Source organism: Carex rostrata, chromosome 8 (assembly GCF_964058835.1).
Source record: "Carex rostrata chromosome 8, lpCarRost1.2, whole genome shotgun sequence".
Taxonomy (NCBI): domain Eukaryota; kingdom Viridiplantae; phylum Streptophyta; class Magnoliopsida; order Poales; family Cyperaceae; genus Carex; species Carex rostrata.
In genome coordinates this window covers 5,834,446-5,847,752 of record NC_135925.1, presented here as the reverse complement: position 1 = coordinate 5,847,752, position 13,307 = coordinate 5,834,446, and the positions used below count along the sequence as shown (strand labels likewise).

Here is a 13,307-nt window from a genome sequence, read left to right as displayed (position 1 = left end):
ATATATATATATATATATATATATATATATATAGAGGTAGGCTAATATACAATCGATTGTTCCTGAGGTCCCGTACAACTAAGTCATTTTTCAATTTTTAAAGTCCAAATGATCGATCCAAACCGTTCATCTTGTTCTCCATATTAATATGTGTTTGGAGACCAAATTTTACATTTTTCTGATTTTTTTTACTATTTATTAAGCCAACTTGAAGACCGCTGATCCAACGGTGGCTTAACAAAACAGTAAAACCAGAAGCTACCGTTGGATCAACGATTTTCAAAGTGGCTTAATAAATAGTAAAAAATTTCAAAAAAATGTAAAATTTGGTCTCCAAGCACATATTAATATGGAGAACAAGATGAACGGTTTGGATCGATCATTTGGACTTTAAAAATTGAAAAATGACTTGGTTGTACGGGACCCCAGGAACAATCGATTGTATATTAGCCTACCTCTATATATATATATATATATATATATATATATATATATAGAGAGAGAGAGAGAGAGAGAGAGATGGGCTATGGTGCATTGCAATGCATGGAGGGGTTTGTGCATTGGACCATAAATCTAAAATTCAAAATCCAAATGACCGATCCAAACCGTTCATCTTGTTTTCCATATTAATACGTGCGTGGAGACCAAATTTTACATTTTTCTGAATTTTTTTACTATTTATTAAATATTTTACAAAATTGTTGATCCAACGGTGGCTTAACAAAACAGTAAAATCAGCAGCCACCGTTGGATCAACAATTTTGTAAAATACTTAATAAATAGTAAAAAAATTCAGAAAAATGTAAAATTTGGTCTCCAGGCACATATTAATATGGAGAACAAGATGAACGGTTTGGATTGGTCATTTGGATTTTGAATTTTAGATTTATGGTCCAATGCACAAACCCCTCCATGCATTGCAATGCACCATAGCCCATCTCTCTCTATATATGTCCTCTACTGTTTTGTTAAGGCACCGTTGGATCAACAATTTTGTAAAATACTTAATAACAGAAAAATGTAAATTTTGGTCTCCAAGCACGTATTAATATGGAGAGCAAGATGAATGGTTTGGATCGCTCATTTGGATTTTGAATTTTAGATTTATGGTCCAATGCACAAACCCCTCCATGCATTGTAATGCACCATAACCCATCTCTCTCTCTCTCTCTCTCTCTCTCTCTATATATATATATATATATATATATAGAGGTTGGCTTAACAAAATAGTAAAATCAAAAGTCACTATTAGATCAGCGAAGTGGCTTAATAAATGGTAAAAAAATTCAGAAAAATATAAAATTTGATCTCCAAGCACATTTTAATATAGAGATCAACTTGAACGGTTCAGATCGATGTTTTGAAAATTTAAAAACGAATTGGTAGCACCAAAGCTTAGGAACTACCACTTTGATCTTAGCCAACCTCTATAATATTATTTAATTACTCTACTCTTAAAATACAGTAAATTTGAGTTTTTCAGGGTTTATGCAATTCTACCTACAGTGCAGAAAGGATAAACATGCTCTACAGTTTTAATTCAACTACTTAAAAATAAAGTGCAGATGTCAGGTCAGATGGATCGACTAGTAAGAGTACGCCCCCGAAAAGAATAATTCAGATATCCCACATCTGTATGGCTGGAGACTCTGTGGCTAACCCTTAGTGAAATCAGCGGGCTCCGTGTATGCTCCGAACTGCGGATCAGTCGGATCAGTCCAATGATCGGACTCGTACGGGATCTGCTGATTTGAAATTATGTAATTTAAACTAATCAAAATCTATGCTAAATTATTCTAACCCTCGCCCCAGTTAACGTGTAATTAAAATTCTCAATTATTTTGATTTTATAAATATTACCGATTCAGTCAGTCTGACTGAACCAGTTAGTCAAATATTAATTATTTACTTTCATGCCATCGAGCTTTGCATTAATCTCAATTTATAATTTCATGAGATATTGATCATTCAGTTTGATCGAAATTAATCTAATTTAATCCTAACATAATTTATATTTTTAATAATTTAATTTGAAGATATATTGCTTGTAAAAATTATAATATCGAAATATTTGCAATAATAATTATTCGTTAGTTACGGTAATTTTAAACGTGCCTTACCTATTAATAGATCATAATTACTTATCTATTTGATTTATTTTAACTTAACTCTAATTATTTTAAATCGGTCGAAATGCGGTATCGAAGGTTAACTTATTATTAAAAATTCCTAATGTTATTATTTTAATAAAATATGTAAATTGTGCAATTATTACTGAACTATATTGTTAGTTTAATATATTTTAGTTACTTTATAATTTAGATACGTAATTTGGTTATAAAATTTTAAAAACGAATTGTTTATCTATTTTACTTGTTTTTAATTATTTCTAACTAAGCCGCACAATTCGATATTTTATAACTACTCTAATTTTACATTTATCTCGATGTTTCGAATCTAAGTATAAAACAATACTTTTCGTTGCTAATTTATTATCCTTTATTAATTAGCAATGAAGTTTTTAATAAATTTTTTGAAAAGTTTAAAAGTTTTAATTAAAAACTTATTTATTAGACTTTTATTTTATTTAATGTGTTGGGTGATTTAATTTAATTTGTTTCATGATCATACAGGTGTCCAATCGAGTTATTTTAGTATCTGATCAAATTATGTTATGAGCTATCATCGAGGCATCAAGACCTTAGACAGTATAATCATTTTCCGATTTAATTTAAGTTTACATAAGCATCCGGTTTTATTCGGTTACATTATCAAAACTTAAATTTTTAAATGCCGTCATTTAAATCCGTTAATTCCTTTATAACTTTCGGCCATTTGACTTATCAATTTCCAATTCAAGTCCATTCACATAAATATATACATATGGCCGACCTTACATATAAATTTTACCAATTTTACACTTTGGCCCCTTCACTTAAATTATTTACACCATTTAGGGGTAATTTGCATAACAAAATGATTATACCGTCAGTTCAAAGGCTGGTATACACACAAAATTAGTACAGTACCAATAGTATACTGGGCTGGTACCACTGGTACTAGCACTTCGCAAGTCAGCACAACAACACAACAACCAAGCCAAACAACCACAACAACAAACCAGCAAAATAGAACAGACCAGGCCACAGAATCAGACCAGCAAAATAGAACAACAAAGCAACAACCAACAACAACAGAATAGCACACAAAGCCCAGCAAAACACACAAGCATACAAGCACCACAGCACACACATCAGATAAGGATAGAGGAAGGCAATGAGCATCACAAAATAGGCAAGGCACAAACGAGCGCGGCACAAGCCTCAAGTCAGCACCAATTGCCGGGAAAATCAACAACCCGAGCAAAAGGTGTAATTAACTACAAATCCCTCAAAGCAGAAATCTGACCAATTGAACAAGGGACTCGAAAAATTACCCGATTAGAGCTAGCACGGGAGGGAGAAGGCAAAAGGGTATCACACACCAGAACAGCACCAGCCAAGCACCAGATGAACAAGCCAGCCGGAACAATAAGCAAACCAGAACAATATAAAAGAGGAGAAAGAGAGGGATTTCTCAGCACATGAGCGAAATTTCAGAGCCAAGCTCAAGAGAGAGAGAGAGAGAGAGAGAGAGGTGTTTATATACCCTAAAAGGAAGGAAAACTACACGCTACAGCACCGTACCAAGTAGGTGGCGAGGCCATCTTGCCTCACCTACTCTCTGACAACCGAAGGGACAGGGCGACCAAGGGCAGAATCTCTCTCCCTCTCGTCTCCATTAGCGAACAAAGGAAAAGAGGAAGTAGGGTCGGTGCGCAGGGACCAATGAGAGAGACAGGGAGAGAGATGAAAGGGAGAGGAAAGGGGGACGGGGTTTTAAAACCCTAACTTTAAGATTCGTGCTGAGGCATTAGATCAAAGGGTTCAACCATTTTAAAAATGCATATAACTTGATCGTGTGATCTACAATTACAGTTTCTTTATAAATTCGGATCAAAGTTTTGTAATATTTTCATAATGTTGTTCGAATATTTTCACGTGTTTATAATTCGATTTTAGAATCCATAAAATTCGATTTAAATTTAATATCTACTTATATTTGTGTATAATTATTTATTCAAATCTCCATACTTAATTAATTAACGAAATTTGTAACTTATTTATTTCTTTACACGAATCCTTTTATTTTTAAATCTCTAATTTTTAATTTACATAATGTTATAATTCATTTATATTTCGAAATTTTAGATTTGTTTTAATCAGTCAGATAAAATCTGAACGCTCATCAATTTAATTAAAAGTTTTATTTAAACGTAATGATCGATTTAGCAATATAATCCAGTTTTAAAATTTCGGAATATAACATATCAATTTAACATGAAATATTTAAATTGTTGAAAATCCTTTACAAAACATATTTATGCCATGGACAACACTTTAGAAACATGCTTGTAACTATTGCTCCAAGAATGTATTGTCAAGCTAACACTCAGGAATAATTTTCAACACTAAACCTGTACATGCACCAGTGGAACAGAGATTATTGGAAGTATATTGAAAGCAATATCCTGATTAATCTACCGGTAATCATGAATTATGCTCTGATTCATATACTCCATCATTCTCCCAAGCTCGTCCCAGCTTCCGTCTTTATGGTTCCACTCATTGACAAGTGGATTAAGACCATTTGGATGGAATGCCGGTGCTGGATTTTGTAGTGTTGGATTCATCCACCTTCCATTGTTCGCTTCTTTCATTTCATCAGAATAGTTGTAACTTGACACTGGATGATCCACCAAAAATTGTGAATCAACATAGTTATTGGGGTCTCTATTGTCAATTCTATACCGGTCTCCTCCATCATACTCGAGACTGCTAGTGTTAGAGCTGGAATAATGATCTATTGGTGTTTTCTTACTCGTGGCTTCTCTGCAATTTTGTGGATCTCTTTTGTAAGTAGCACTTCTCTTGAAAATTCGACAAATTGTCCAAACCTCCTGAATTAGTAAAATTTTAGTTTGATATTACTACCAAATAATGAAGCTTAGAGATATCATGAACTAGTTCTCTATCATTCCTTTAACAAAAAATGTCAACCAAAAGTTTTGATAGAACCAGACAAATATAGAATGGAAGAAAATGAATTCTCACAGCTTCTTGAGTGGTAGGAGGGGCACTATCATCCTTCTTTGAATCCAAAGGAAGGCGATACTCATGCATCATCCAATCGGTTTTCGTCCCCTTGCCAGCAGAGCCTCGATAATAAACCAAGGATTTCTTCAGTCCGATACACTCACAGGCGATGGTTATATTGGATGGATATATGGGTCGGTCAATACCAGTCGCCTTCCAGAAACCTGAACCCGTCACTCTATTTGGTCTGATGCTATTTCTGTACTTCCTACCTCTTAGGCAAAAGAAGTACCATTCTTTCTCTCCTCCTCCATTGCTGGTTTCTAATTTGCCATGAAGACGCAAGAAACGAACAAAAAAGATTATCAGTATCCTTGTGATGGTATGATCATAAATTACATCATGAAGACCATATATACCAATTACCAAAGAATAAATGCTTTATAATACTTCTGAGGCAAAGACAGTACAGCAGGAGGAGAATTTTGGAAATAAAAAAGTTGAATTACAAGTTGTCCCAATTTCAGTGGACAAAGAGGAATTCACATCCTCTCCAATACCTGATAAGGGAATCTTTTACAATTACTAGATCTGGACCGTTATTTTTAACTTGGCACGAATCTCAAAGCCCAATAATCCCTATGACAGTCCAAATCCCAAACCGGTTGAGATTTAATCTCAAACCGTAAAGTAAGGGTAATCCTGTGCAATACCTGAGATGATATGAATCCGACAAAGAGGTGGTGTGCCATTGGTAAAAGAGAACCCAGAGGATAGCCTAGCTAATAAAGGTATACATCTAGGTATAATAAATTTAGTGTTGAATATGATTTTTAAGAAATTTTGTATAAGAAAATTCATCTCATGTGTGATTATTATTTCTAAAACATCTATTCATGCTTAGCTAGCTAGCTAGACTTACCGTTGAATTTAATATATAAATGGAAGTTAAAAATGAATCACTCGAGCAATCACAACAATTCGCTTACTCATAATTGCTCGAGTTCATAGTTAATTTTTCAATTAACTCTGTACACTTACTTGGAAGGTCCCATGGATCAAACTTGTAGATATCAACCTCTTTAATAATCTCTATGCTCAGCTTTTTCTTGTCGACCTTTCGCTGAAGATAAAATCCGACAAGTTCTTCATCTGTTGGGTGAAATCGAAACCCCGGGAGCATTGTTTCTTCATCTTTCTCTTCTTGTGCAAGTGCTCTTAACATGACCTCTTTTCCATATTTTCTCTTCTTTAGATTTTCCTTTTCCATCACTATATCTTGTTAGAGCTTTTCTTTTTTTGCCTGTGCAAATTGCTATACTAAACTGTTTACCTGTCTCTTTTTTATAGAAGCACACCTTGGCAATGAGAAAAGGATGCGGGGGCATTGGTCAAATTCTTTGCATTGACTATCTCTCTGCTTTCAATTGCTGACTGCTTGTTTGGAAAGCAATATATAATAATGTATCTCTTTCAGTTATAATTTGTTGGGTAAAAAATAGAGGTAAATAAATAAATGGAGAGTCACAAGAGAAATCAAGATAATAAACAAGCAAGTACAAGAAATGATACAAAATTTTATTCGGAAAAATCACTGAAACACACGATACAAACCAACTAAATCAAAGAGTTTTACAAGTACATGAGATTAGAATTCTCAGTAGCACTTTCTTATACACTCTCTTACAAATTTTAAGAAGAAGAGAGCAAAATCCTAAATGATTTGGTGAAGAGACAACAGAGAGATAGAAGCAGCTCAATCTTCTAACTCACCAAAATGGGCTCACATTAGGGGTGCAAACAGATCGGATAGTGGTAAAACCATATCCATATCCGTTTTTATTTTCCGGATACATATACTGATAGGATATTAGACGGATACGGATACATCAGATACAGATACAGATATCCGCTTTTATAATAGTAAATAACATAATTTATTTCATAATATATATTAAACTATATAATATATATATCTACTATTCGGATAAAAATAATTGAAATTTAAAACCATATCTGTATATTCGGATATCAGATATCCATATGAAAATTTTGAATACGAATTCGGATAGATATCCGATCCGTTTGCATCCCTAGCTCACATCTTAGAAGTTGCGGCTGTCTACTTGAATTAAAATCAAGGTGAACAAATCACCATCGGCTAGCTTTCTTTGTCATAAGAAATATCAAAAACCAGTAGCTTCAATTGCCATTGGTTCCAATAAGAGAGTCAAAAGCGGACGGTTGACTTTTTCTACCGATGGCAAAAGGCATCAATGCCAACGGTTTGATTTTTTTGCCGATGGTAAATGCAAAAGGGGCTAAACCCATTAATTGTCTTCAACTCCAACATAATTTGTGGACCCCTAATTTGCATTAAAAAGATGGTTCTTGATTTACCAAATTAGAAGAAACTATATATGATTTCCTATATATGAACAACAAATTTGCAAATAAAAAAACCCCCACACACAATTACATGTCATCATCCACTTCTTTTATTCGTTATTTGTTTTATGTTTGGATGAGCTCATTTTTCCTTGACATCACTAAACATTGTTAACATTCTATGTCTAATAAAACATTATTAGTGTTAGCGTGCTAGCTGTTTATCTTTCAAAGTCCTATTTGATGTTCCTTGACTAAGATAATAAATTCAATTAATATTTTTCTCATCTTGGTAATAAAAATGTGATCATTGACTATAAAATATCGTAGATAGTTTATATTGATTTTATCGAACAATTATAATTTAATTAGAAATTTATGTTCACAGGCGTTAGTATTATTTTATTTTGGATCAACAATTTTTAGCATCCAATCTATTAAATTTGTTACTACAGATATTAGAACTGAATATTTCATTTTTATATTTCCATAGTTAGGAATGATGTAGATCAACAACAATCATAATATTTTTTTTTCTAATAAAATTGATGTACTGATCAAAATTACAATAAAAAATTAGTTTACAATATTGCATGCATGAATTACGTGGCAGTGGTATACTGGTATTCCACTAAAGTGGCTGCTCACATATAGAAAACATAGAGAAGTCCAACAGTACTGTCTTGCTGTTTTGACTCTTGACTAGTATATACTTATCTGTTCATTTTCCAACTGCATTTGGCATTTGTTACATCCTCTCCAATTGAAACAAACAGAGTTCTCTGTGCTGCTATTATTAATAAAAGAACCAACATAGCATATTTTCAACACCAATAACTGTTTGAGACAGAAAATTAAATAGAAGTACAGGGTTAATTAAATTCAGCTTAATTACTTTTGTTTTGCTAGAAGACCTTTCTAAACTAATGTGAAATATCGACATTGGTAAATTAGTGTTCAAAGATCGATGTGCACAGCAAGCGAAGAGGAAACCTAATAAAGGTTTCAGATGACAAAGATTTGTGAGATAGCGGTTGGGTGTAACAATGGTTGTTAGGTTTGACAAAAAAATGTATTCATATTTCTCAGTCAAGAAAATTAGAAGGCAAAGAAAAATGTCCAAAGCTGCACTGCTGCTTGATGTTGTATTAATATTAATTATATTAACCTACTAAATCATCAAAATGAAACAGAAAACAAATTATACACCATTTTATTCATTGACCACCTTTTGTGAATTTTATGCCGCATTTTGGGTTTAACCCTATATATTTAGCCCAACATAGTACTTTAACTTTTTAACAAGAGCATCTGATAACTTTTCAGTTTATAACTACTTTAAAAAATACCATACAAAAGTTATATTTAGTATTGAGAAAAGTGTTAGAATTTGAATTTCTGAATATTCCAGAAAAAATAGAATAACGGAAGAGAAAAAAAGAGGATAGTCTTTAATGTGAAATTATTATTTTCAATAGTACCCTTTCATCACCTTTTCAATTACGTACCACTCCTTTATCAACCCTTTTTTTTATTTCTTTTTATAAAAATGACATCATGGCCAACCATCAACAGCATGACTGGGACAACCTGAAACATGGTCCCATTATGTATTGACTGGGACTTACCTGACCCCATCAGGTACTGTAAAGAATGATTACTCCATCCTAGGGCTACTATAAAGGTTACAAATAGGTCCTTATGTCCTTATGAATTATAGAGCTGATAGGAAGAGCAAGAGAATGAAAATTGTTAAATAGATTGTTGGATAATTAGCTCTTCAAATATTATGTATTATTTATAGACAAATAACATTAACATAATAAGTTTGTGCATTCATGAAAATTAAGATAATATTCATTCTAATATTACCGTTTTTTATATTAAAAGAAAATAAACGGTTAATATGAATGAATGATCAGCATATGCAAATCAACTCAAACGAAAATTGATTTTAATGCTTGCGCATGCTATTCTCAATTGTTTCAATTGCTTAGAATAAATACAGAGAGCATTGATGCCATGCACAACTCATATTCAATATGTATTGGATTTGATTTTCTGAGGCAGTGGATAATGATCATTTATGTAGAAATTGGATTAAAAGAATTAATTCACAATTAGCTCTATATTTCATAAAGTTAAAAACATTAATATTAAAATAAATATTATATAAATTTGGAGTTTTAAAATAAATTTCTAACAAAAACAAGGTTGCTTAGTGGCTGCTAATGCTTGAAAGATTATTGAACTCCTTTCTTTTTCGCTTGTTTTCTTACCGGGTTTGAATCGGAACTTGATACCGTCTTCAAATAGCACTGTACTAGTATATTATTCACTTGATTACTAGTTATAATACTCTTGTGATATCGTGGTTGATGTTCTGCTTCTCGTACTTATCGGTATCGGTCTCCTTTGGTATACTAGTGTAGTAACTTTGAGTTACAGGGATCAAATTGTAAGAAAATTTAACAATCAGAGGTTAATTATGTGAATATGACATTATGCCTTATCAAAGGACAAATATGCAAAATGAGAGTCTATGGGTTCGGCTTAAAGCTGAATTTAAGGAATTGAATTGTATGCCTTATCTGAGACCGAGCATAAAGATATGACAATTGAGCATCTAAATAGGAAAATAAATAGATAGTTGAACTAACAAGCCTGGTCTTCGGGCTTAGTCCGGAATATGGTATATTATCTTGCAAACATATAAAATGAATATGGAATCTGATTTGGTCTTGGACCTTACTTATTGGACTGTTTGGATTGAAATAAATATAAGTTGGGGAGGGGTGATGATATTCCGTTTTTTTTTTTAATACCACCCAAATAAATCGGAATAAAATAAATACCACCGGATTTAATAAATTTAAGATTCCGCCACGTTCGCAAAATGAATTTGCGCACCGACCCGTTCCCGACTGACCCGTTTTCAGACCCGTTCACAAAATCATTCTGCGAACCGACCCGTTTCCGACTGACCCGTTCGGACTGATCCGTTCACAAAACCATTTTGCGGACCGACCCGCGAACCCGTTTCCGACATGACCTGCCCGCCTGACCCGCTACCGCCCGACCCGCTCCCGATGACCCGTTCGCAAAATGGTTTGGCGAACGTGGTGCATCCGGATAAAAGGAATGACAGTGGCATTTTTTTTACCAAGCCGCTCCTCTGTCTGCGCACCTGACGGAAAAAAAAGGTAAATGTCATTTTTTATTTTAAGTAGTTTAATTTATTTAAGTAGTTTAATTTATTTAAGTAGTTTAATTTATTTAAGTAGTTTAATTTAATTAAGTAGTTTAGTTTAAGTATAATTAATTAGTTTAGTTTAGTTTAATTTAATTAACTAGTTTAGTTTAGTTTAAGTAGTATAATTTAGGTAGGTACCAAAATAGTATTATATTGTAAATTAGACCATTTTTAAAAAAAAATTGTAGATACTTGTGTAAATTAGACCAAAATCGTATGTTGTAGTATATTGTAAATTAAATCAAAATAGTATTTTAGTTTAGTTAAGTTGGATATCAAAATATTTGTGTATTTAGACCAATTTAGAATTGTGAATTGTATTTAGAATTTATAAATTATATTTAGAATTTAGAAATGTACCAATTTAGAAATCGACAAATTTAGAAATGTCCAAAAATTGTAATATATTAGAGTGGAAATGGACCAATTTGGAATTTTTTTTTTCTGAATCAGCGTAGATTGTATGATTTTTTACCGATTCATCCAAGAATGGTGATATATTATTGAATTACCATAGATATTTGTACTGTTTGAAATTAAATAAAGAGGCCAAAATTGACAAAATTGATAAATTTGATATTAGTATGGCGTCAACCAGCGGTACCAATGAAAACCGTACGCAAGATGATTTACAGTTGGATTTATCACTGGCCCGAAACATATTTCCAAATATGACGAAAGAGAGTATCAGCCCTCTTTGCTGGTATAAATTCGAGGAGCACAAGATCAGAAACGCATATGTAAGTTTACGTTTTGAGAAATGCAAATTATTTTAATTTTCATTTAGATAAAAATAGGTAAGTTATATGTTTGTATGTTTTGAAATTAAATGCAGGCTCATACCTTGACGGGGACGCGGAACAATAAGATGAGTATCCTCTACGACGAGCGTTATGCTCCCGCGTTGAAGAGTTTAGGTCTGTGGCATGTCTCACAGCTGACCCCCATTGTCGCAGATGTCGCTCTTCTATCTGCGTTAGTCGAGAGGTGGCGGCCAGAGACACACACATTCCACCTGCCCGTTGGAGAGATTACAGTGTCTCTGCAGGATGTCAGTTGTCTCTGGGGACTACCTATTACTGGACGGGCTGTGACGGGTGTGGAGTACGGGGACTTCACAAAGGACGTTGAAGAACTGTTGGGACCCAACCTGATGAAGGAAAGGTCCCTCAAGAGGTCGAAGGTTGCATCGAAGAATGACATTAGTATCCTTTCTTTGCGGGCGGCATTCAAGTAAGTTGCATTTTTTCTAATAGTAAGTTTTTGATTGTGATGTTTCATACCCTGTACTAAATTAGTTCGTATTTGTAGTGGTAAATTGGAAGAAGAGGCGTCTGAGGAGATGATAGATCGGTGGACACGGGCTTACATAATGGAGCTGTTCTCTTGTTGGTTGTTTCCAGATTCCTCTGGAAACACCGTCCCTGCTTGTATGCTCCAGTGGCTAAGGGACTTGGCAGACCCTCCACAGATGAATTGGGGGGCAGCGGTCTTGGCATGTCTATACCGAGCCTTATGCATTGCGTGCCGGGTATAAAATACTTTCTCTTCTTTTTGTAAATAAATTGTTTTCTCTTATTGAATTAAAAATAACCGCAACTTGTATAAAAATAGATCGACAAAGCTGGTCTGTACGGACCGATTGGTCTCCTTCAGCATTGGTCGTGGACGAGATTTTCATTTGGTCGTCCGCAACCACTAGAGGCCGGTTGGGCTCCAAACTGGGGTCATCCGGACGGGGAGACATGTCCTGCGTATGCTCAGAGATTCTGCGCTAGAAAGAACTTTGTCGCGACCCCTCACGGCAAGCCTTCAGGAGTTTTCTTTTTCAAAACTCAATTCGAGCAGATGACTCCAGATCTACATGTCGAGTGGAGGCCGTATGATTTTCGCGTCACAGTTTATGGAGAAGATGAAGAACCTTACTCTTTCCTTACAAAACTTCCTTTGATCTGCAATCGCGAGCGAAAATACTGGTTTGCTCAGGTGCGAGTGAATTTATTTATTTATTTTCTAGTCTACATTTAATAAACATATTGTAGTTTACAATTGGAACTTAGACTTTTATATTTGCAGGTGCCGCTTATCTACTACCAGGTTGTTGAGCATTATTACCCTGGACGGGTAATGAGACAGTTTGGTATGGCCCAGTTTTTTCCAGTCCCAGATCCTATCACAAAGGACGCCAGTTTTGTTGAATGTGCCAGTGGTTAATTGTATCTTTCATCTTATCCTTGCTGTCATATGTCATCCCCTCAGACAATTGATGTTTCTCTCCCTTTTAATTTACAAAAGAAACAACAAAAATTAAACAACATCAATTTAATAACAACAATTTAATAATTAAATTAAAATTAAATATAAATTAACAAACATACCTCACAAGTCACAAAAAAAGAGATATCAGCCTCTTCAAATCCTGATGTGTCATGAAATTGCTCAAACGGATGTCTTTCCCCATGATCCACTATAGGCCACTTCCGTCTACCAAGCACAGGAATACCACTATCCTCATCACTGTGATCTGATAC

At 34.0% G+C, this 13,307-nt stretch overlaps 2 protein-coding genes across 2 annotated transcripts; one reads left to right on the top strand and one right to left on the bottom strand.

Moving 5' to 3' along the window:
* Positions 1-4,362: 4,362 nt before the first annotated feature.
* Positions 4,363-6,504, bottom strand: LOC144558801 (transcription factor JUNGBRUNNEN 1-like). Its single transcript, XM_078307680.1, has 3 exons — positions 6,177-6,504; positions 5,154-5,458; positions 4,363-4,999 (listed from the first exon to the last, which is right to left on the bottom strand). Exons 1-3 carry the CDS (start codon positions 6,403-6,405, stop codon positions 4,580-4,582), a joined length of 954 nt encoding a protein of 317 aa, XP_078163806.1. The 5' UTR covers positions 6,406-6,504; the 3' UTR covers positions 4,363-4,579.
* A 4,943-nt stretch (positions 6,505-11,447) lies between these two features.
* On the top strand, positions 11,448-12,904 carry LOC144558049 (serine/threonine-protein phosphatase 7 long form homolog). The gene is made up of 5 exons (XM_078306756.1): positions 11,448-11,516; positions 11,612-12,009; positions 12,088-12,307; positions 12,391-12,752; positions 12,853-12,904. Exons 1-5 carry the CDS (start codon positions 11,448-11,450, stop codon positions 12,902-12,904), a joined length of 1,101 nt encoding a protein of 366 aa, XP_078162882.1.
* Positions 12,905-13,307: the final 403 nt, after the last annotated feature.

Bases quoted from the DNA above. Each gene is read 5' to 3' on its own strand.
- LOC144558801 (XM_078307680.1), bottom strand. From the start codon at position 6,405: ATGGAAAAGGAAAATCTAAAGAAGAGAAAATATGGAAAAGAGGTCATG. The intron at 5,459-6,176 runs GTAAGTGTACAG...ATGGCAAATTAG, and splicing joins TGATCCATGGGACCTTCCAA to AAACCAGCAATGGAGGAGGA. The intron at 5,000-5,153 runs GTGAGAATTCAT...TTACTAATTCAG, and splicing joins CTCCTACCACTCAAGAAGCT to GAGGTTTGGACAATTTGTCG.
- LOC144558049 (XM_078306756.1), top strand. From the start codon at position 11,448: ATGACGAAAGAGAGTATCAGCCCTCTTTGCTGGTATAAATTCGAGGAG. The intron at 11,517-11,611 runs GTAAGTTTACGT...AATTAAATGCAG, and splicing joins ACAAGATCAGAAACGCATAT to GCTCATACCTTGACGGGGAC. The intron at 12,753-12,852 runs GTTTGCTCAGGT...TTATATTTGCAG, and splicing joins AATCGCGAGCGAAAATACTG to GTGCCGCTTATCTACTACCA.